This window comes from Peromyscus leucopus, chromosome 12 (genome assembly GCF_004664715.2).
Source record: "Peromyscus leucopus breed LL Stock chromosome 12, UCI_PerLeu_2.1, whole genome shotgun sequence".
Lineage (NCBI taxonomy): Eukaryota > Metazoa > Chordata > Mammalia > Rodentia > Cricetidae > Peromyscus > Peromyscus leucopus.
This window is the reverse complement of record NC_051073.1, coordinates 58,132,621-58,157,469: the sequence shown is the minus strand read 5'-3', so window position 1 is coordinate 58,157,469 and position 24,849 is coordinate 58,132,621. Positions and strand designations below refer to the sequence as shown.

The window sequence follows — 24,849 nt, the reverse complement described above, 5'->3', positions numbered from 1 at the left end:
TTCCGACGCAGCGCTCGCTTGGAGGTGCCGGGGCGCGCCGCGGCGTCCGCTGGCGGAGGCGGCGGCGGCGGCGGCGGCCTGGGATTCGGGCGGGATGGAGGAGGCCGCCCTCGGAGATGCCGAACTCAACTGGTCCCGCCTCAGCGTCTCGGCCGAGGCGCTGGAGTCGGAACTGGAGGCGCGCGCCGAGGAGCGGCGGGGCTCGCGGGAGGCGCTGCTGCGCCTGCTGCTGCCCTACAACCGGCTGACGTCGCTGCCGCGGGCGCTGGGCAGCGGCTTCCCGCACCTCCAGCTCCTGGACGTCAGCGGGAACGCGCTCACGGCGCTGGGGCCCGAGCTGCTGACGCTGAGCGGCCTGCGCACGCTGCTGGCCCGGAACAACCGACTCGGCGGCCCGGGCTCGCTGCCCAAGGGCCTGGCCCAGTCGCCGCTCTGCCGCAGCCTCCAGGTGCTCAACCTCAGCGGCAACTGTTTCCAGGAGGTGCCCCCCTCGCTGCTGGAGCTGCGGGCGCTGCAGACCCTCAGCCTGGGCGGCAACCAGCTGCAGAGCATCCCCGCCGAGATCGAGAACTTGCAGAGGTGAGAGGCTGCGGGACGGGGGGATGGGGGGGGGGGGGGGGGGAGAGCAGGGCGGTGGCCCGAGAGCTCCGTGGCACCAAAGGACTGCACGGCCATCGCCAGTGGCAGCGAACAACTAAGGTGGAGTGGATCATGGCGTTTGCATTGGGTTTGGCCTGCGCAGATTTTTCGAAGCAGTTTCGCTGCATTCTTTTTGTCGAGTCGTGCCCCCCCCCGACACACACACACACACACACACACACACACACACACACACACACACACACACACACACACACAGTGAGCTCTGAAATTCATGGTGTAGATCAGGCTGGCCTCGAACTCACAGAGATCTACCTGCCTCTACCCCTCCCCCCCCCAAGTTCTGAGATTAAAGGTGTGCGCCTCGAAATCCGGCTTCGCCTTATTTCTTGAGTCTAGAGAAGCGGGGTGAACACTCATTAACGGAGGTGGTCCATTTCTTACTGGAAAGCCTCCCATGGCTTTCCATGCCTTTGCATCAAAGTGGGCCCTTTAACGTGACGTAGGAGTGCTCTGACCTACTCCCTTGTTTTTCTATTTCCAGCTCCTTCTTCTCTCCTGCGATACTCAGAGTACCATTTGTGGAGTTAATGAGCTTTGCACTTCCCCCACCGTGCAGAAAAGGCAGTTTGTCGCTAGCTAAATGTGGATCAGATTGGGTGGGCGCAAAGCCTCTTCACAGGGGAAGACCCTGGGGAACGTACTCACACGTCAAAATCTTATCTTAGGAGTTGGTTCTGTGATTTCCCTCTCCCCCTCTTTCTTTTTCTTGGTTTTTCGAGACAGAGTTTCACTGTGTAGCCCTGGCTGTCCTGGAACTCACTCTAGACCAGGCTGGCCTCGAACTCAGAGATCTCCCTGCCTCTGCCTGTCACCACCCAGCTTGTGACTCCTTTCTTTACTGTCCCCTGGACAATTAACAGCCAAAGGACTTTCTCTGTGTCTCACTCACACCATTGTATTTATTTTATTGACTGTAATTTCTTCCTTACAGGGATTGTCTGTCTCACCTAGTAGGTCATTCAACAATGTAGAATTATGTAATGAGGAGCTACAGAAAAGGTTTTGAAAGTTCCCTAGGGTGCCCGTCAGGGGAGTTGGAAGTAAAACAGCAACAACGAAGAATCTTCCATTTGTTAATTTGTTAAATATTTTCAGCTCTTTTATTGGATAAGTCAGGATAAAAGAATGTGGAGCAGGAAAGAACCTTTGAGTTAACAGGGAAAACATTGACCTGGGAATAAAAATTAACATCTCAGCCTTAGGCAGGCCACCCACCGTGTCCCTTAATTTGCTTCTTGATAGATGTTTACAGAGTGCTTGATGTGTCCATTTCTTAGGTTCTGGGGAGACTTGGTAAGCATGTCCTGCCCGTGTGGATCTAACAAATTATATTGGCAAAGGGTAGAAATGCTAAGGATTTATAGATTTCCTTATTAAATTACAGTGCATAGAAAGAAATAAATCCTGGGATGTGGGAGCACCTTGAGACAGAATAACAGGGACTTGACCTGGTTTGGTCCTGGAGTAAGTGTTATTTGAGTCAGGCTTTGGAAGGAAGTAACAGTGAAGATTAATTAGTGTGAGCCATCGTGATCAATCCAAGTCAAGAGTGCATGTGAAAGCCAGAAGCAAGGAGGAGAATAATTGCCAACTGATGAACAATGAGCATTGTACTAGAAAGGGACAGATAAAAACTGGGGCCACTCAGGCTGCATTACAGCTTGAAGGCTTCCGCAGAGTGTGAGTTGCATTCTGAGTGCACACATGTCTTCTCCCTGGGGAGTGGGGAGAGGCTGAAGAGATGAGGGAATTTTGAGGCTGCTGAGGAGGTCATTGTGGTAGAACAGAAATGATGGTCGTCTACGACAGGAGTCCTAGGAAAAGATACTGTGTAGGGCAGTTAAGGAGAGGCTTATGTTAATTTGACAGGCTTTAATTGTGATACTATGTAATTCAAGCTTTTCATTTCAATTCCAGCCTATTAAGAGGAACCCAGGGAGAGTGTTATCTCCACATGGAAAAAGAAGTAGGCAAAATTCCATGTATGGAAAACTTCAAACTATGCAGTGCGGTGGGTGGGCCCTGTCATAGGTGCTTTAACATTCTCTGTGAGTCTAGGATGAGGTTCTCTGTTTTCAGAGGAAGAAACAAAGGCTCAGGCGGAAGTCTCAAGATCACAAACCCATTAAGTAGTGGAACTGGGTTTGACTTCTGAGGTCTCTGATACCAAATCCATAGGTTTCCCACAGTGGCTGGACAGCCAGCCCTGAGTCTCTAGCTTCTGTTGCTGTTGGCATATGTGATCCAGAGGACTGGTTCAGGTCACTTACACCTGGTTGACCTGATCTTCTGGCCTGACAGCTGCTACTCAAGGTGATCAGTTAGTCATTATGGCTTTGACTTGATAAATTGTGGGGTTTTGTTGTTCAGTCTTGTGCTGTATTTCTCTACTGATAGGAATCAGCAGAGGTTTAGAGAATGAATTCTAGTTGGATGTGGGCCAAAGGGTCATGCAGAATTGTTCTAGAGAAAGAAAGAAGCAGCTTTGACCATGACCTAGTTCAGTCCCTTCTTTTCACGGATGAGGAAGCCGAGATTTCATGTGAATGAGTTGCTTGGAGCAAAGTCCTGGACCACACTGAGAGCTCGGTGGTTCAGTTCTCAGGACGGCTAACTATTCTGAAAGGCTGCAAAATGGAGCGGTGGTGTTGCTCAGATCTGTAAATTCTCTCCGCAGTAAACCTGGCGTGTCCTGTGTGCTGTGGTATGCAGCCCTGCTCTTCTCCTCCTTCTGGTGCTGAGGGGAGACCACATGACCCTCCACATGCTAGGCAAGAGCCGCTTCTTGAGCCAACTCGAATATTTTGGCACATGAAGAAGATTCTGTCCTTTTAAAGAACAGTTAAGAAGAATAATTTTAAAAAATTACACAAGAAATATGGTCCACAAAAACTCCCCCTTTCTCTGCCTGTCACCATTCCAGGAAGGAGTGAGATCTTGGCTTATGTGCCATCGGCCTCTCAGGTTTTTCTGGGTCTTAAATGTGTCTTCATTCTGCTTCTTGGTTCCTCCCTTAGTGGCAAAATTTTGAAACTTTTAAAAAAAAAAAAAAAGTTTCTTTAAGATGACTTTAAAAACCAAGTAAATGGGTGCTGGAAGTCTTGTTTATTTTATGACTGACTTCATTCCCCTGGAATATATCAGGCCATTATAGGAATACAAATTCTGTTGTTAAAGATGAGCTTCTTCAGAAGACAAGTGTAAGGTTTTGGCGTTGTGTAGGCGGGCTTGTTTTCACTTACAGTGCTGTGGGAGTGGCTCACACCTTGGTTCTTCTTCTAATGAAGCTAATTGAGGAAGAGCTTGGTTTCTTACTCCCTGAGGACCACACTCAGGAAATGGGTTGTAGGGCATCCTGGATGCTATTTGGAGACTGAATCTGAGCCAAGTGAGTTTTGTGGGTCCCTTTCCCATCTTTTTAAAAAAGCAGTGTCCTCTTTTTTAGTGACCTTTGCTTGGTGTCTGTTTAATGTGGTTTTCAAAGATAAAGATATGAGGATTGTGACAGAAGAAAAGCTAAAAATAACCCCTGGAATGTTAAAGCTAGTCTACAGTGGTTATCCTAGGAATGAGGTAACTCACCAAGTAGGAAAATGTGCTAACATTTAAGTAAAACACTTTCCCCAGTTAAAACCTTACACTGAATTTGTGAGTGTCAGATTCCCTGTGCTGATCTCCTTTAATTTCATACCATGTATTTTGATGATAGACACACACACACACACACACCCTAGGTTCAATACTACCTACACACGCAATTAAGTTTCTCTCTCTTTTTGTTTTGTTTTTTGATGGTTTGGTTTTGTTTTTCTTTTAAACCCACCAAGTTCCCTGTTCATGTTACCCTGCTACTCTTGGTTGTGGGGCCTGGCCTGGAGTGTGGTTGGCCTACTGGGGGTTACACCATTAAAGAAAACTGACCCTTTCCCTCCCAGCGGCCATCAAATGTCTAATTCCTCAGCTACTGGTGGGTGTGGTGATATTTTATTTGTATGTTAATAAATACATTAATCTCTCTGCCTGGAGATCAGAGGACATAGCCAGTCATAAACAAAAGTCAGGCAGTGAAAGCACACGCCCTTAATCCTATCACATGGCAGGCAGCTGTCTCTGTCGTTTTTTGGAAGTTGCTTACAATGCTCTTCCTGTTTACTTAGATAATATTTTATCTTTCTGAGGTCTTTGATGTAGTTGAAGACTAGAGAGTTACAATTTTCCTTGGTTATGATGAAAGGTAAATTAGATATGAAACGTTAGATTCACAAATATAGAATAGATAAAATATTTTCTTTAATTTTACAAAATACAAATAGACCAGATATTATAACTGTAATTCTTGCTTGATAACTTTTTTGTTATATGTAGTTTTAATAGGTTAAAGTTAAAACCTTTTTGTTTAGACAGAAAAGGGGAAGTGAGGGGAAATGTCTTTCTGTACACTGTGAATATGTGTTTCTCTGGTTGGTTGATAAATAAAGCCATTTGGCCTATGGCAAGGCAGCTTAGAGGCAGGTGGGAAATTCAAAGGGAGAGACAGGAGGAAGGCTGGAAGAGAGGCCAGCGAGCTGCCCAAGGAGCAACATGTAATGAGATGCAGGTAAAGCCACAGAACATGTGGCAATACATAGATTAATAGTTATGGGCTAATTTAAGATATAAGAGCTAGCTAGCAAAAGGCTTGAGCCATGGCCATGCAGTTAAAATTAATATAAGCCCCCGTGTTTACTTGGGGGACGCGAGTGGGAGAGATTTGTCCCGATTGCTGGCAAGACGGAAAACTCCAGCTACAGGTGGGACTTTGTATCCGCATCCTCCACTCCATGCTGGGATTTGCATGCTGCCACAATTGTTGTGAGTTAGTAGTGGCAACAGCCCTCTTGTATATTGAAGTTATCCACCGCTTCCGGCACTTAGAGCCTTTCCACCCCCCTTAAAGATCCCTGAGCCTTGGGGCTGTGGATGTGAAATGGATGTCCCATTTAGGGCTGAGCACTCCTCAGTCTCTGATTCTCTGCATGTTGACCAGTTGTGGGTCTCTGATTAGTTGCCGTCTACTTCAAGAAGAAGCGTCTCTGATGATGATTGAGAGATGCACTTTTCTGTGTGTAGCAGTAAGTTGTTAGGAGTCGTTATAATTGCTCTGTCCATTTAATAGAGTAATAATACTTGGTTCTGCCCTAGGGCCTATGACATACATAACCACAGGGATTTTTTTTGTCCCATTAACAACCAGATATGGGTTCCATTTTATAGAAGAGGCCTTCCATCCAGTCAGAAAGTGGTTGGCTGCTCCTGTAACGTTCATGCCACTACTGCACGAGTGGGCATGTCTTGCCAGGCCAGTTACTGTAGCTTGCAGGGTTCACAGCTTGGTGAGTTTGAGGATTACTTTTCTCTTCTAGTATCAAACATAACACCTTCCAGCCAGCCAGTAGAGATGAAGCTCCCAGGTCAGTACCCATTTGATTTCTGCATGTTTTATGGTTCAAGTATATACTGTCCTCAGCAGTATGGTCTTACCATCAAGATCTGGAGGACAGTCAAAAGCAATGACAATAGCCTGTAATATTTAGGGGTCTCTAAGACACCATTGACCACAACTCAAAAAGAAAAACATTCATGAGCACCTATTCCCCAGTATGTTCTAGTTGGGGTATTCTGCTGGCTAGTTTTATGTCAACTTGATACAAGCTAGAATCATTTGGGAAGAGGGAATCTCAATTGAGAGAATACCCCCACAAGATTGCATTTTCTTTTTTTTTTTTTTTTTTTTGGTTTTTCGAGACAGGGTTTCTCTGTGTAGCTTTGCGCCTTTCTGAACTCACTTGGTAGCCCAGGCTGGCCTCGAACTCACAAAGATCCGCCTGCCTCTGCCTCCCGAGTGCTGGGATTAAAGGCGTGCGCCACCACTGCCCGGCAAGATTGCATTTTCTTAATTGATGATTGATGTGGTAGGGCCCAGCTCCCAGGGTAATGCCACTCCTGGGATAGTGGTCCTGGGTGTAACAAGAAAGCCAACTAAATTGGGTTCTTTGCTGTTTCTACTAACCCGTAGCATTATTTTAATAAATGTTATAATACCAGTCTACTAAAATGAAGGAAAGAGGCCAGGTGGTGGTGCATGCCTTTAATCCCAGCACTCAGAAGGCTGAGGCAGGTAGATCTCTGAGTTCAAGGCCAGCCTGGTCTACAGATGATTTCTAAGACAGCCAGGGCTACACAGAGAAACCCTGTCTTAAAAAGCCTAAAGAAAAGAAAGAAAGGAAGAAAAAAGAAGAAAAGAGAGAGAAAGCAGGCTGAGCCGGCCATGGAGAGGAAGCCAGTGAGCAGCATCCCTCCATGGCTCTGCTTCAGTTCTTGTCTCCAAGTTCTTGCCCTGACTTCCTCAGTGATGGACTGTTACTTCTCTAAGTTACTTTTGATTATGTTTATCACAGCCATAGACACCCTACTTAAGATGGAAATTGGTACCAGGATCATGGGTATTGCTGTGACAGACCTGACTTTGGTTTTTTGGAGAATTGTGGAAGGACTTTGGAACTTTGAACTAGAAAACTCGTTGAATATTCAGGACTTAGTGAGCTGTTGTAGAAACTAAGAAGATAAACTCGAGAGCAGTGCAGACAATAGAGGCCTGGCTTGGGAAATTGCAGAGGGAAGTTTGAGAGTTCCTTAAAAACTATATCAGGGCAATTGGGTATTTTGAGTTGAAGGCCACTAAAGGGAAGTGTTTGCTGTGTTGGGACAGTCAGTGCTGGTCAGCTGGAGTGAGAAATAAGTGACTAGGAAGAGATCATCTTCCTATGGTGTCACTGTGTGTTGGTCCCCCTCCCTTTCTGTAGCTACTTTTGTATCTGCTTGTTGAAGGTGATAGCATATGAAGATCTATGACAACACAGGGATGTGACTTCAAGAAGCCTGGGTTTGTTTTTGGTGTTTTTTTTTTTTTTTAATGTATGAATCTTGGTGTGTGTGTTTCTCTTTTGTTTTCTAACTCTGTACATTTCTTTTTCACTTCAATTCAGTTTTTCTTTAACCAGCCATACAATATGGAGCTAATATATATCTCTAGTTACATTTAGTGTATCTTTATTTTACTGAAGAAGCAAAAAGCATTTCCTATATATAACTGGCTAAAGGGACAGTAGGCACGGGGGTGCCCATTGTGTTTTTCCAGTGAGTCATTCACCCTCAACAGAGAAAAGATACCCACTTCACTATCCCTAATAATTGAAAAGATGATAAACCATTCAGGGACAAACTCAGGATTGGTATATTAGTATTCAACAGAAAGAAAGAAAAATTCATTCCATAAGTTTGTTGCATTGTTTTCCTGTTTTCTGCATATGTCAACATGGGAAGTTGTTCTAATGGAATAGGTCAAGGCTGACAGATGTAAAAACTTTTATACATATGATATATTATATATATAATTTATTTACTTTTATGTGCATTGGTGTTTTGCCTACATGTATGTCTTTGTGAAGATGTCAGGTCCCTGGAACTAGAGTTAATAGATAGCTGTTCTGTGGGTGTTAGCAATTGAACCCAGGTCCTCTGGAAGAGCAGCCAGTGCTCTTAACTGCTGAGCCATCTCCTCAGCCCCCAAGAAATTTTAAACACTACAATTGGCTTTAAATTCAGCAGTTGCCTTTCTAATTACAGGAAAGCATGTTTGGAACAGTTTGCTTAGAAGCTTAATTCTCATAAACCATTGAAAGATTTCAAGTCCCTAGAACTTTGGAGATTATATGAGTTTGAAAGTGAGAAATAATTCTGACAGTATAAGTTTTGTATTCTGACCATGACCTGATTAGTGATATCTATGAGCTGCAAAAGAGAATTGATGAGTACATCATTTCAGAATCATAGGCCTGGTTATGTATTAGAATTTCAGATCCTTCTCTGTCAAAGTCATAATAACCACTGGTGGATGGCATCTATTCTGTGTGCATCATTCCCCAGCCTACATGTAGAGCTTTTGTGATAACCAATCGCCAGAGACAGCCACCTCCTAATGACACCACTTAAGGGTTAGGGTTTCAAACCTGGGAAGACAGCATTCAGTTCCTAACACTGCCCAAGTAAATAGGACATACTTACCCTTGCCCTGGAGCATGTTGCCATTTCACTGTTGAATCCAGTATTAAAAACTTCCAAGTTTGGTAAACTTTTCTCCCCAATAGTGTCCTTGTTAAAATAATCACTCTTCTAGGATAGTTTTGTTGTCTGAACTCCGAACACTGTTTTATTGTTGTGTTTTGTTTTGAGACATAGTCTCACTATGTAGCCCTGGCTACCTGGGACTCACAGAGGTCTGCCTGCTGCTGCCCCAGTAAGCTGGATTAAAGACGTGCACCTCTGTGCTCTGCTCAGTACTTTGTTCTTTTCCAGTAGCTCTGCCATTGAAAAGTAGGGTTTTCTGAGAATCAGAGCATTCACTTAAGCCATACTTGGTAGACACAAAGCCACTGCCTAGGACTTCGTTCTTCGTCAATACTTAGACATTTACTGCTAGAAAAGTTGGGCCTTAGCACCAAAGTGGTTCTTTGTTTAGATGGTTGGGTTGTTGTAGTATTTTCTCTACAGAGCAATCTTAGGAAGTTAAACTATAAACACTACAGAATACCTATCTGCTTGACTTTTCCAAGCATTACAATATGTCTAGAGAGAAATGCAAACTTGAAAAGCTTTACATAATCAGAAATAGGGAAGAGAATACCATTGATACAGTTAAAGGACAACTTTGGATTCAGATTAATTGTTAGAATCACCACATAGCAAATGAAGGCAAGCTTATAAAAAGCAGATGGAATTTAATAGATGGGAGCGATTATACCTCAGAAAATATCTGATGGATGGCTACCAGTAAAGGACTTGAAGTGTGTTTCCTAACTCGGAAGGAATGGAAGAAACTTTTCAGTGGAACAGTAAGGGGAGTTTTGAAATGGACATTTATGAAAAACACAATTAAAATTCTTGGGAAAAGTATACAGCAGCCTCCCAAATCTATTCATGATTTTCTTTACTAGCTTCCAGTTACAATCAACTGTGGCCCGGAAATATTACATGCAGAATTCTAGAAATAAACATTTCATAATTTTTAAGTTGCAGCTCATTTTGAGTATCATGATGAAATCTCAAATTGCCCCATCCAAAACCTGAATGGGCTTTGAAGGTAATACCCAGTTCCTGATTCCCGCCTTGCTCTCTGCTGTCTGGTCCACCTTTTATCTACCTTACTCATTCTGTATGTCTTCCTGCCTGGTAATTTACTTACTTACTTGATGATGGTTTTTGCTTCACTGGAACAAAATTCCTGACACAAGCAGCTTGACAAAGAACTGACCCACAGTTGCAGTGTCAGCTCAGCTCACAGTGGAATGTGTGGCAGAGGTTGGCTATTACATGGTAAATGGCAAGAACCAGGGGAGGAGTCTAGCCTTCGGAGGTCTGCCACTAGTGACCCACTTCCATCAGCTAGGCCCCACCTCCCTCCCAAAGTTTCCAGAACCGCCAGAATAGCAGCACCAGCTCGGAACCAAGCATTCTCTCAGTGTGAACACGTGGGGGCCAATACAGATGACCATAGGGCTGCTATAGAGAAAGAAACAGGTCAGCCACCAAGGAGCAGCAGTCACAGTGACTATGAGAGGTACTGAGGCCAGATGTGGAAGGAGATTGGAGGACGTCTGCCAGCAAATAGAAGGATCATATATGCTCAGAACAGTAGAGGAAATGATGAAAGAAAGAAAAACTGCCAGTGACAAAAGGCAGGACTGAAAGGAGACAGTATCCTGAGATAGACCATTGTAGAACCTACACCCTAACATAGCAGCAATCAAGTGGTTCCCCGTTTGTACATGAGAGGACTTAAAAACACTAGTAAGTTAAAAGTGAAAAGATACTACTTCTCAACTGAATTACACTGGGTTCCAGTCATACACACTCATGCAGCCAATTGTGATTCTTCGAAACTGGGTGAGATGATGCAACTAGCTTTCATGTAAAACCCATTTACCAGAGACTGGAGAGATGGCTCCATTTAGAGTCTTCTTGGAAAGGGTTGGAGTTAGATTCTTATCATCCAGGTCACGTGGCTCAGAACTGCTTGTAACTCCAGCTCCAGTGACTTCTGACTTCTCTGAGCACATATGCATTACATAAACACATAAAATTAAATATTAAAACCCACCCACCATACCTAGGATAAAATCCAAAGTCCTTGTGAGGCTTTGTGATCCGACCTTCCCGGATTACCTGTTGACTACCAAGCTCTGAGCACTTCATTTCCACCTCAGTCTGGTCTGCCCACACCAGCTGTGCCACAGCTTCGCCTTGCATTGACCACCTTCCATCTGGGGCTCACAGCAGCTCACTCAGCTCTGCTCACACTTCAGAATCTCTTAAGGGAAAGCTTTCCTGGCCACCCATGTAGTCATCTCCCATTACGACCTGATTGACTCCATTTTTCCTTGGAGTATTATCTGCCCTAAGAGACTTGCCTCATCAGCAACAACCAGTTGACAGTGTAGTCCCTGAAATAGTGCCTGGCATATTTGTTGACTGGGTATTTTATGTGCTTTATAATTCTATGCTATCCTTAATAAGCATCCAGTAACTGGCCCTGATTTTTATGCCAATAAGTGGTAGAATTGAATGAAATAAATGCTAACAGCTACAACAAAAGCTGGAAGCAGTATTGATAATCAGGGGGAGTGGATTTCAAAGCAAGATGGATTTAAAGGAACAAAGAAATGCTTCATAACACTCTAACAGGAAGTTTTAGGAGTCAGAGACCTGGATGTTTGTGCCGTGTAGCTTTTGTGTATTGGGAGCAGAAGTGACAGACCTGAAGGGAACATGGTCATGGTTCTGTGGGAGACTAGCATCCAGTAAGAAGGCAGATGGCAGAACTTATGCTGTGAATTGCTCCTCTACAAAGTCAACATGAATTCTTGTAATACATATAAAACAAGCAAAAGGAGGTCACAGAGGAGCAAAGCTATGCAGAACACATACTTAACAGCCAAGCTCTCCACAAAGTCGGAAATTGTCTAACCCATGAGAAAATGGGCAGATGGTACAAACAGGAACTACACTGAGAATATGCGAATGACCAGAAACACAGAAAGACATACTGAATTTCACTAATTACAAAACTGCAGCTCTGGGTGGAAAGTGCAGAATAGTACCTTTTTCACACTATCAAATTATTTTCAACAAATTAAACTGTGGCAAGGGGGTCTGGTTTGAGGTGGAGATGGGGTCGCCAAAGATGACTGATGAGCAGGCAGATCTGCATGCTCTGGGCTCAGTGGAGGAAGACTCGGTCCACTCGGGCTTCCACACACATTGCATATGTGCACACACATACATGCAAAAAATGAAATGCCCTCCAGATAATTCCTGTCTTGGATAACAGTGTGGTGGCTGCTTTAGAGCTGTTGTTTTGTTATTTACTTGTTTTATTTGAACGTCTTTGAAAGAATGATAGTTCTGAGCAGAATAGCAAAACCAATCGTAAGTGGGAAAGTTCCAGATACATTGTGTGTGTACATTCTGTTTATTTTTATGACTATTGTAAGAGCTGACTACCTCCTCCCTGCAAAAACCCTTGGAGCCTTTCTAAAGTCACCAGAGAATGGTATTACATCTAAGATGTTATTTTGTTAAGTAAACAGGATCACCTAGAACGTTTAACTTCATGCTAATGGTTGGTGTTACATAATTTACTCAGATTGCCTCTGAAGAATGTACTTGTTTTATTAAGAGTAAAGAAAAAACCGTAGAAAGTTCATCATATATGGTTTTCTGCCCTTTCTGGAGGGTGGACAGGATGATTGGTTTTCCCGTTGCCGTTAGTGCTTGCATCAACACAAACATGCCAGCATGGAATCTCAGACTGCCTGTAATCTGGCATCTCCAGCCTTGTCTGGGTAAAAATTCTCTTCTTTTATTAACAGGTGTACCTGTTGAGTCTTTAAAGCCCCTCCTGTACCTGGAAATGTTCTCTTTTTTCTCTAAGGGCTAAGTTCGTAGCTCAGCTGGATTCCACTACTCTGGGGAAGCTTTTCCAATGAGAGCTGCTGTGACCCTTCCTAGTCTTTGTCAGTCAGTGCCTCTTGCTTTGCTAGTTTAATCATACAGTGTCTTTCTTGTCTGGCAAGATAAGGTATAAGCTCCCCGGGGATTGCATTCTCTTTCTGGAGACTGCCTAGCATAGTATTTCTCAACCTGTGGGTTGCTACCCCTTTAATCAAACGACCCTTTCACAGGGGTAGTGTAAGACCAATTGCATATCAGATATTTACCTTACGATTGATAATAGCAAAATTACAGTTATGACTTATCAATGAAAATAATTTATGGTTGGGGGTTCATTAAAACATGAGGTACTGTATTAAAGGGCCACAGCATTAGGAAGGTTGAGAACCACTGGCTAGCTTATAGCAATCCTGAGTAAGACTTTTGGTGAATGAGTAGATGAAATGTGTCCATTTTAGTAGAGACAGTGAAGTATCTTGACCAACTTGTATTTATTTACTTTTTAAAAATTTGCTTTTGCAGTTTAGAATGTTTATACCTTGGAGGAAACTTCATTAAAGAAATCCCACCAGAATTAGCAAATCTACCTTCTCTGAATTACTTGGTGTTGTGTGACAACAAAATCCAAAGTGTGCCTCCTCAGCTTTCACAGTAAGTAGTCTCGGCTCATAGACGCAGGCTTCTGTGCTTAGCAGTCACGATCAAGTCTGTTGATGAGTAATTTTTAATTTTACTTTTAAGTGTTCTGGTTTAAGTGTATTTGCTCAACTTGGTGTGTGTGTGTGTGTGTGTGTGTGTGTGTGTGTGTGTGTGTGTGCGTGCGCGCGCGCACATGCATGCATGCAAGTACAGGTATGCATGCTTGTGTGGAGACCAGAGAATGACCTGGATGCCATTCATTTCCTTGGAGGTAGGGGTCTGTTAGTGTCCTGAAGTTCCCGATTTGGCTAGACTTGTTGGCCAGAAGGCCCCCAGGAACCTACCTACCTCTGGGGTTACAAGTATGTACCACACAAAGTATTCTGATGTCCTAGCTGAGATAAATGATCTATTTAAAGACACTTGAGGGCTTATTTTATCACTTACAAACCTAAAAAAGATTTTACAGGTAAAAGAGGAAAACAAAAGACTGTGACAGTTTTTGCTGGTGTTTTCACATTGATGCTGGGGATTGAACTCAGGTCCTTACGAAAGGCAGAGCCTTTACTGACTGACCCAGCCCCTCACCTTTCTTCTTGTTTTAAAAATAAAAAAAGAGTAGTAATTTGGCATAGCTTTTCCTTGGGTCTTGTGGAATTTGGCAATGTGTATTTGATGTGAAGCACAGTCTTTTGTTTTCCTCTTTTACCTGTAAAATCTTTTTAGGTTTGTAAGTGATAAAATAAGTCCTCAAGTATCTTTAAATCAATCATTTATCTCAGCTAGGACATCAGAATACTTTGTAAATGTTTTAAGTACTCTTAAGATCCTAGAGGGAAAGTCTGTGATAGCATTTACAAAACTGTGTTCTGAGCTGGTTAATTGTTCATTCATATGGAAGCTCAGAGCCTGTATGTGCACACATAGCCGTGTTTGTGTCCATACAGAAATGTATGTGAACGGAACTTCTTAAGCGGTTTTACTTACTGGTTGCCTTTGGCTTCTGTGTTGTGTTGGATCCAGGTTGCATTCACTTCGTTCCCTCAGTCTCCACAATAACTTGCTGACATATCTGCCTCGAGAGATCCTCAACCTCATTCATCTGGAAGAGCTGAGTTTGCGAGGAAATCCATTGGTTGTTCGCTTTGTTAGAGACTTAACATATGACCCTCCAACTCTTCTGGAATTAGCTGCAAGGACCATTAAGATCCGAAGTATTTCTTACACTCCCTATGATCTTCCTGGGAATCTTCTTAGATACTTGGGGTCAGCCAGCAATTGCCCAAACCCAAAGTGTGGTGGTAAGTGAATCTCTGTTGGTCTCTTCCCTCATTTAGCTGTTTTTAAACTTTGATGTTGGACTGTTTAAATTAGCTGAAGCTTCTTTCACACAAAAGTGGTTACTAGGAAATAAGACATTTTAACCCCTGAGCCTCCTCCTTCTTAAAAATTATTTTCATACTATAAAGTTGGCTTCAAACACAAGGAAAATACCCAGGAAATCTCATCCTGTCTTGGAACATTCTGTTGGAGGCAAGATGACAAAATGAAAGGAAACACAAAGAGCATAAATGGTTCTAATTTCTTCACAGAGTTTTGAAATGTTTGGCCATCTTTCATGTTTATGCGAAGGTTCACTATTCATTGTATGAGATATAGTTAGGGTATGCTCAAAGATGTGTGTGAGCAGACTGAGTGTGTGCCCGTTTCTGGATGTACAAAAGAACTTGATATTCTTTAAATCCATGGTTCAAGATTTGCATTTAGGACATTTGGAGACAAATACTACTTTTAAATAATTCGTTTTTTTTTTTTTTTTTTTTTTAAATCTATTTAACTTTATTTTATGTACATTGGTGTGAAGGTGTCAGATCCCCTGGAACAGGAGTTACAGACATTTGTGAGCTGCCATATGGGTGCTGGGATTTGAACTCAGGTCCTCTGGAAGAGCAGCCAATGTTCTTAACCGCTGAGCCATCTCTCCAGCCCCCAAATAAGTCCATTTTTAATGAGTATAGAAAGGAACTAGTGTGAGGATGAGTGTAAATACCTAGAAAATGTTGCATAAAGTATCATCTTGTCTTAAGATTATTTTACAGGTAAAAGAGGAAAACAAAAGTTACATTTCTCAAAGATTGTTGCAAGATTAAAAAAGACGGAGTTTAAAAAGAAAAACAGCTAGGCAGTAGTGGTGCACGCCTTTAATCTCTCCGGAGGCAGAGGCAGGTGGATCTCTGTGAGTTCGAGGCCAGCCTGGTCTACAGAGTGAGTTCCAGGAAAGGCTCTAAAACTACACAGAGAAACCCTGTCTCAAAAAACAAATAAAAATATAAATAAATAAATAAATAAATAAATAAATAAATAAGAAAAGCATTCTCTGAGCTGGTTTGGCCACCTCTGCTCAGAAGCAAGGGTTGCTGTCTTTGTGGGCCTCTGTCGTGAAGTAGCCTTGGCAGTGGCAGGGGACTCTTGAAACTAGGGTATGAAGACGTCTAAGAATCAGCATTCACATCATTGCTTCCTGTGAAATCCAGTGCGCCCAGAATCCGTCCTCTTAGAAATGGGCCTCTAAAGAGAAAAGTACTCTCTTCTCTTCACTGGGTTTTTATGGACTTGTTTAGTATTCTAAAGAGCTGTTTATCTTAGGAATGCCTTAAAAATTTTAAGTTTAAATTTTCAGATAACATCGATAAATCAATAAAATAAAAATCAATCATTTTACATGCTTTCCTACCACCACCACCCCAGGTTCCTTATTGAAATGTAAGTTAAAAACCATCTCATTTAGAAAGCTTAGAGATGACTAGTATTACAGGAAGTTAACATAGTTATGAGGATTTATTATAAACCTATTGAATGCATCTACTTTCTAAGTTGTTCAGAGTAGTAAACCATAAAGGATTAGGGAAAATCCAGGCTTGGTGGCACATGCCTTTATCTGGTATTCAGAAGGCACAGGCAAGTGGAGCTCTGTGAGCTGGAGGCCATCCTGGTCTACACAGACTGTGAGTTCTAGGCCAGCCAAGGCTACACAGTAAGATCCTGCCTTTAAATATTCAATAGATAAGTAAAAAGATTTTCGAGGGGATCTTATTGGTGGGAAGTTTTCCTTTGATTAGACCACATCACTTGGTTTTGGTCTATCCATCGTGTGATAGAGAGTAATTGGGAAACTTAGGTTTGAAGTTTGAGATTTCTCTTTATAGAGACAATGGGCGCAGATCTTCATAGTTTGGTTATACTGCAGCCATAGGGATGGACTGGGATGTGTAAGGTATCGCTAAAGGACCAGCTAGAGTCTGGGGACACAGTGACCTTTGCTTTCCTCTCAGCTCTGGCTGTAGTTCTGCTTCACTGAAGGAGCGTAGTTCAGGAGCACTGAATTAAGAACCAAGTAAGGGAATTACCAGTTTGAGTCTACCAAAGTGTATTTGATTTTGTATGCGCTGAATGAGATCATCAACTTAATCCGAGATTTAGAGCCTGCATAAATGTAAGATGACATTTTGTCTCATCAGCTTTGCTCTCCTGGTGGTAGTTGGTGCACATGTGTTAATCCTAAGCCCTTGGGAGAGGTGGAGGCAGAAGGAGCAGGTCAAGCTTCTCCAGAAGGCTGGGAAGGGTTGTTTCGTTCTGTTCTGGTTTGGTTTTGTTTTAGAAAAAACTATGGCTCTTTGCTTTCACTGACTCTTATGTTCTTCTTTCTAGGCGTCTATTTTGACTGCTGTGTCAGGCAGATTAAGTTTGTGGACTTCTGTGGGAAGTATCGCCTCCCCCTGATGCACTACTTGTGTTCTCCAGAATGCTCTTCCCCCTGTACTTCTGCATCCCACAGCTCCACATCCCAGAGTGAGTCCGACTCAGAAGATGAAGCCAGTGTTGCTGCACACAGAATGCAGAAAGTTCTTCTTGGTTGAGCAGCAGTGGGTCTTGAGAAATACTAAACACTACACAAAGACATTTAAAAAGAAAATGGAGCTTGAAGTTGATTGGAAACCTTAGTGTTTTCATCTTGAATGTCCATGTAAGAGTTGCAGTGATGTAAAAGGTTTTGCATTCCATCTATCTGTTCAGCAAGATTGAGTCCAGTTCCACGTTTAGATTCTTTGAGTGTAATTTATTCTGAATGGCAGTTCACAATTCAGTTCAGCTGGTTGGTCACAATCTTCACTGAAGTCTTTGATGAAACGCTAGCAGAATGGTACACCTTGAAGAGCAGTCACCATCAGCCTGGAGTGTTGTCACTTGGGGCAGTTGGGTTGACTAAAGTAAGACTTGATGACAGTTGTGCTTACCAGAGTTGTCCTGGTTTGTGTTGAACACTCTGCCATGATAGACTGGGCCTTCCCCTGTGTCACCCCTGACTTGAGCCTTTCTGACCAACTAACTGGTACAGTAAGGACTATCACTTTCCAATGGACTGTTTAAATTTTAGCTCTTGTTTGGTGTGATTGTTACTAACCTTATGCAGTCTAGCTGTGATGTAATGTGTTACAGTGCCTTAATCCTAGCAAGGATGTGGAAGCTTATTCTAGAAATGACTTCAGAGCAGCCTACAACCTGACACTATGCAAACAACACTTGGAAATATGCTTTCACAGACTAAGTAAACCCTATAGATAGTCCCTGAGTCCTGCAGGCCTGGGACTTGTGATGTAGAATGGGCTGGCCGGGAACTCCGAGATCTACTTGCCTCCACCTCCTGGTGCTGGCATTAAAGTGTTCACCACCACCTGCTTCCATGGCTATCTTAACTTCATTTTGTTAACTGTAGTAGTGATCTTGTGTAAGCAAGGCTATACAGTCAGATCCATCTATTCGCCAAAAGATAGAATCATCGTTCTTGACAGAAAAATCTAGACGACAAGTAATCTGAGAAAAGCTGCTTTATAATAATGGACTAAATGAGGAAAAGTTGGACATGGTTGTGCACACCTCCACACCAGCACTTGGGAGGCAGAAGGTCAGGAGTTCAAAGTTAGCCTAGGCGCCATAGTGAAGTTGAGGCCAGCCTGAGCTATATACATGAAAACTTGTCTCATAGGGGGGTGGGTTAGGGTGGGGTGGGTTTTAACTGTCAAATGTGTCATCTTTGCTTGTTGTATACTAAACCAAAACTGTCTCTGCATTTGAAAGACAAACGACAACTAGATAGCATGACAGTTGAAGGGAGTCAGAAGTAGAGCTCATGATGTTCATCCACAATAGACTAGTTCACAAAGTTGGTGTAACCATTGAACATGGAGAAAACACTAATAAAACTGGCATCCTTAAGGTGTGGGAGAAAAATAGTAACACAAATTATTATCATTGAACATTAACAAATTTTACTAACTAGTTGATTATGCGATAAAAGCTAATATTAAAACTCTAAATTGACACTAGAAAATCTTTAACTCTCACTACTGATGATTAAGTAAGCAACCTGTAATAGTGTGAAGGCTGCTTGGTAAGTGCTAAAGGTAGTTTCAGATTGCATTAGGGTGTCAGGTGATCTCTTCAAGAGTGCTTTGTTAGAGGCCAACTGTGTGCTGAGAATGTTTGCAGGTTTCCTGTATATATCATTTTTATTTTAGTAGATTATTTTAGTAAACTATATTAGTAGATTATAGGGTAATTCAGGGTTTGTGTGTGTTTGTGTTACGTCATGAAACACGAGAGTTTCGTGGCTGCAGTTGTGAAACGCTGCTATAGTGAGTCCCCTTACCTTTCCCTCGGAATAGTGTAGTAAGATTATTTTTTCTTTTTTGATTTAGAAATTTTCGTCCTGTGTTTATAGAAGTGATGTTTCTACTGCTAACATAATTGTATAATAGAAGTTACAAAGTTTATATTTTACCTAGTGAGTTTATATTTTACCTAGTAAGCTGTAGACTTCAAGATTAGGAAAGGCACAGATGCCTGGGCCGTACCCAAGTGTCATACTGTAAATGCTTTGTAAACTGTAAATTAAATAACTTTAGTTAAATAACAGAATGTTTTCACGGAAAACATTCAAATTGTTGGGACCACATTCTTCTGGTTTAAATACTTGTAATAATCATCTTGACCTAAGTAATAGCTTGAGTAGCCCTTTAGGAATTACTTGTTGTAAATAGCCTTGTAAATAGAGCATCTAACCATACATACCCTTTCCAGCCTTCTAGAAAGAAGGTATACTGTTTCATCTTTCATAAATGTAAATATTCTAGCCTATGGCATATAGATGTATCCTATGGTGTTCTTTCAACAAAGTGTTTATTGTGGGTTTTTTATGTGTATAGTTAAACTCTGAACAGTATACCAGATCAGTGTACAGCTGTCTTTTTGGCAGGGGTAGGGATTATAGGGATAGATTCCCAAGGCCTTTGTGCATGCTGAGCAAGCTACAGTCCAAGCATAGCAGGTATAGCTTTCAGTGAAATCTTTTGTAGCTGTTTGACCTTTTTTGTTTTTCCTTTTTTACTCATCTTTGGCCTTATCCTTTACTGCCAGTGATTGCTAAAAAATTTTCTTCTTTCTTTTTCATTATTTTTCTTTTTTAAAAAACCAATTATAGACATTCACTTGGTGAGATAGGAATTGGCCATCTAGAAATATGATCATCTTCTGAAGTCAGCAAATATATTTTGAGTGGTAGTCTGTCTCGCTAGTTATAAGCCCCATATATATCCAGCTAATGAACTCTTAGAGTTTCAGAATCAGCAAGAGCTAATTTTCATAATACAGCTGTTTTGTTTTCTAAGACAGAGCCTGGCTGTGTAGCCTAGGCTAGCCTTGAACACACTATGTAGCCCAGTCTGGCCTGCTTGTAATGCTTTTGCCTCAGCTTCCCAGCTGCTGGGATCACAAGTGTAAACCATGAGCCCAGCTCAGAATTTTACATGGAAATGTGCCAAAGGTGCCTCTTGGCCTAAAAATCTCCGTGTTAAAATTTTGTTGCCAATATTAAAAACAAACATACATTGTAAGTTGACTTCAAATATGAGATGTTTGGGGGTGATGCAAATAAATTTCCAGACACTGGAAATACTGGGTTTAAAAAGACTCAAGAAGAGGCTCTTTGCTAGAATGTAAAACAAATCTTGAAAAGCAGCAAAGGATGGGGAAAGAGAAGTCATAGGTACCAGGGAAATCCCTGAGCCAACAAAGACCTGTAGAGTAATAAGGAATTGTTTTAAAATTGACTTGCAAAATGGCCTACTGCTGCCACCAGAAAACCTTATCACTAAGTTTATTACTGTTGTTATTATTATTCTGTCGGTCCCGCTGCTGGAGGCTGTTCCATTTGCTCCCGGTAAAGCAGCGCCAGCAAGCTGTTTCAGCCTTGCTTTTTCCAGAGTTGGAAAGTATTTCTTCATTGGTCTGGTTTATAATACAGCAGGTAGCCTTGGTGAATGTTTACTTTTTTGTTTTGTGTGTGTAGGTTTTTTTTTTTTTTTTTTTTTAGTGCAAATCAAGTATTTAGTAGTGGCTATTTACATAAAAAAAAACCATGTGAGTTTCCATGTGAGTGCTTGTAGATACCACTTTACTAGTAAAAGTATATGTGTAAAATTATTTAGCTGCATTTAGTTTTGAAGTGCCTAATTTTTACCTAAATGACTTGCCTTTCATATAAAAGTAGAGATTTTATTATAAATATTGCTCTCCATTTAGTCCAAAGTACTGTGTTTTTGACTTAGACTAGGCATGGAACCCTGGTGAAGGGTGCTGTGTAGGCTTTAGGCAGTGTGACAAGTAGCACATAGTTCTGTTCCGTTGCTTAGAAAAGTATTTAGTTAGCCTTCACTGTCTGTATATTAAGCACTTCATGTTATATAACATTAGTTCAGTAGCATGCAGTTTGATATTTTCATCATAGTGTGATCTTTTTGGTAGTATAGTGGGTAGCGATATCCTTTGTGGTCTGAAAGTAAGTGCCTTAAGTCTTCCATTTAACCCGAACTATGGGAAAGAACGTATATTATATGGTAAATTGTCGGTGATGGCTGGTGTGATCTTCTGCATTAACTTGAAAAGAAAAACTGATCCTGAGGGATTCCTTTGCCCACAACAGGGCCCACTGTGTGTGTAGGGCTTCTGGGGAGGGAATCTTAATCATACTGTGCCAGGAGATCAGAGCCCTCTGGAACCAAGGATCAAGCACCACCACCACCACCACCACCCTGCCCCAGTAGAAAGGTGTACCTTTTATATAGTATTTTATTTAAATGTATATGCTCCCACAAAGGACAGCAGAAGTTCCACTGCTGTCATATTTATATCATCTTAGGAAAATATTGTCACTGAGGTTTAGCATGTTTTATCACCAGTTTTCCTACAGACCGAAGTGGGGATAGTTTAATATGTATAAGTGCCACCATTCTTACTGCATTTTTCTTGATCGATATTTACTAAGGATTGGATTCAGAAGCATTCCACTAACTCAAAGTTGAACACGTTAGAAGGTGGTTTTGATGGGTGCTGCTAGGCTTTTATTTAGCATCAGTCAGCCTCAGTCATTGGCATACTCTTCAGTCTCGTGTGTATTATGTATGTATAAAATCTAGTAGTAGCTTAGTGAAGGTTATTAACTGTCTGCATTCACTAGAACATACTTTATTCTTTTGACCATGAATAAACTGAATAAAATTGTATTATTCAAAACTTAAGCTGGGGAAAGAAACTAGGAGGAGGTTGGCATTGCTGTTATTGGAACCATAACTAGGTTGGTGTTGTGTACAGGGATGGTTGAGGCCCCTGTTCTCACAGTTCACGTGCTCAGCACTGGTGTTCCCGAGAAACAGTGTTGACCCAGTAGTCACTTTCTCACAGTCATAGCAGACTTATGTTGAGGTTTGTTGCATTTTTGAGCCCACTTGGTATTCGTTAGAAACAGAACATAATGGGAAAGACTTTCTGCATAACCATCCTTAGCTTTTCATAAAATTGGGGCCTTCAAATACCAACAAAAGATGCTGAAAGATGTTACTTTGGTCAAATTATTATGTATGTTCTAACTTCTTTAATTTTCAGTACCTAAAGTCTTGTGTATTAGAAATATATGTATAAGTAGATACATAATTAAAATGTAACTCAGAAATATGAATTAATAATGGAGTTTGTTTTCTGAAAAAGATAGTCCTATTGTATCAAATTTATGTTACCTTATAATGGCTAATATTCTAAAAAGAATGTTTAAACTATTTAAATTCTTGTGCCTCCTCCTCCAAAGGACATGAAAAAATATGATCTTAGATTAACTTTAAATACCTTCTTCATGAATTTTGCCTTAAACATTGTGCCTCATTTTATTAAATTGTGTTATTAGACCCAATTCTGGTTTTTGTGACAGCATTTTATTCTAAACAAACATTTATTTTAAAGAAAACTTTATAATGCCTGTATTTGGTATATCACTGCTTATATGTTTATTGAATTTATTGAATACACAACTTCAAAAATTAAGTGTGTATTAGCATTTATTGTGCGTGCTGGATACAAGAGAAAATAGAGTTAGAACCTGTTCCTCTGTGAGAGTTGCTTCTTCCCACCGCAGCCTGTGGGTACAGGCTCTAACCATCTTGCCCCCAAGGTCAGTCTCCATTTGTTTATTCCAGAATCCAACACTGATACAGTCTGAACTTTACGGTCCCACATTTCATAATGTCCTTTTTTTTTTTTTTTTTGTTTTTTTTTTTTTTGTTTTGGGGACAGGATTTCTCTGTGTAGTTTTGGTGCCTGTCCTGAATCTCGCTCTGTAGACCAGGCTGGCCTCGAACTCACAGAAATCTGCCTCCTGAGTGCTGGGATTAAAGGCATGCACCACCGCTGCCCGGCTTTCATAATGTTGTTCTTAAGAGCACCTGATGTTCTAGATTCCAGAATGTGGAAGAATGTTTTGGTTGGCTGTGAGCTGGGTAAACAGTGGCTGGGAAGGACAACACTTGCAAACCAGCTACTGCTTCAGATTTGCTGAAATGGGAGAAACTGCATCTCTGGTTACTATCTAGAAAAACCTCCTTACAAAAACAGGCCTATGAATGGAAAGGAAAGAAAAAACTTAGCATTCTGGTCTCTTACCTTTCCTGGATAAAACTTCCACTCCTTAGAGCTAGTGGTAGGAGGACATCCTACCTAATTGTGTAGGCATCAGATGGCCAAAGCATTCAAGGGTATATCAGGTTACATATGTCCCATCCATCACAACAATCACTTCAGGAGTGAGCTGGAAGTCAAGTGTATTCACTTGAGGATGGGGGGAAGCTTAAAATCAAACTTGTCTTAGGGTTTCTGTTGCTGTAAAGAGACACCAGGACCACAGCAACTCTTATAAAGGAAAACATTAAATTGGGGGGCTGGCTTACAGTTTCAGAGTTTTAATCTATTATCATGGTGGGACATGGTGACATATAGGCAGGCATGGTGCTGGAGAAGGAGCTGAGTTCTACATCTTGATCCACAGGTAGCAGGAGACGGTACCACACTGGGCATAGCTTGAGCATATGAGACCTCGAAGCCCACCCCCCACCCCAGTGACACACTTCCTCCAAAAAGGCAACACCTCCTAATAGTGCCCCTCCCTACAGGCCAAGCATTCAAACACATGAGTATGGGGGGCCATGCCTATTTAGACCACCACAAGACCCTTTTTAGTTCTTGACAGTTTCACGCACATACCCACACAGAAGCCCCCACACCCATATACATAATTAAAAATCAGGCTAGAGAGATGGCTTGGTGATTAAAAGCACTTGCGACTCTTACAGAGGAGCCAGGTTCAGTTCCCAGGACCTACATGGTGGCTCACAACCATCTGTAACTCTAGTTCCAGGGGATCAGACAATTTCTTCTGGCCTCTGAGGGCACTGCATGCATATGTACATACATGCAAGCAAAACACTCATACAAATAAATCTTTTTAAAAACTTTAAAATTGGATGCCTTTTTTAGGCACTGGTTGCTAATCTAAATGTTAGCAGTCACTTGTCAGTCACTTTTTTTCCTGAACTGAAAATGTTTTGAGGTTGTAAAGGTCATATTCAAGTGGGATGGCCATATTGAAACCTTCTGCAACTAACAGTGAGCAGACAGATTGATTGGTCAGAAACTTTCAAGAAACAGTTGTTGGTTTAAATGTTCAGGTTCTAGCCACAAGATAGGTGACCTTTCCTTGTATGAGAAAAACATTGTCAAATCATCCACTGGTTTTGATGACTGCAGAATAAAAAAAAAAATTACATGGCTAATTTAAAGCCATAAAATAGTAGGAAATATATCTGCCTAGTGGACATTGTAGTTAACCCATAATCACAGATTTCCATGACAGGACACAGTAAGAAAAGTTCAACTAAAAATTGATGCCTGGTTTTTGCCTTCATTTCTTTTAGGCTCTATGAGGTCATATGATTCTTTTACTGTTTAAATCAGAACAATAATATCCTCTTAAGACTTGGCACAAAGGTGTTGAAGAGCTGGCCCAATGATCAAGAACACTTGCTCTTACACAGGACCCGGGTTTGGTTCCCAGCACCCAGA

General features: G+C 41.7%; 1 protein-coding gene across 1 annotated transcript; it reads left to right on the top strand.

Moving 5' to 3' along the window:
• Window positions 1-45: 45 nt before the first annotated feature.
• Lrrc58 (leucine rich repeat containing 58) lies at window positions 46-22,779 on the top strand. Its single transcript, XM_028895017.2, has 4 exons — window positions 46-579; window positions 13,234-13,362; window positions 14,374-14,651; window positions 17,059-22,779. Exons 1-4 carry the CDS (start codon window positions 95-97, stop codon window positions 17,265-17,267), a joined length of 1,101 nt encoding a protein of 366 aa, XP_028750850.1. The 5' UTR covers window positions 46-94; the 3' UTR covers window positions 17,268-22,779.
• The last annotated feature ends 2,070 nt before the right edge of the window (window positions 22,780-24,849 follow it).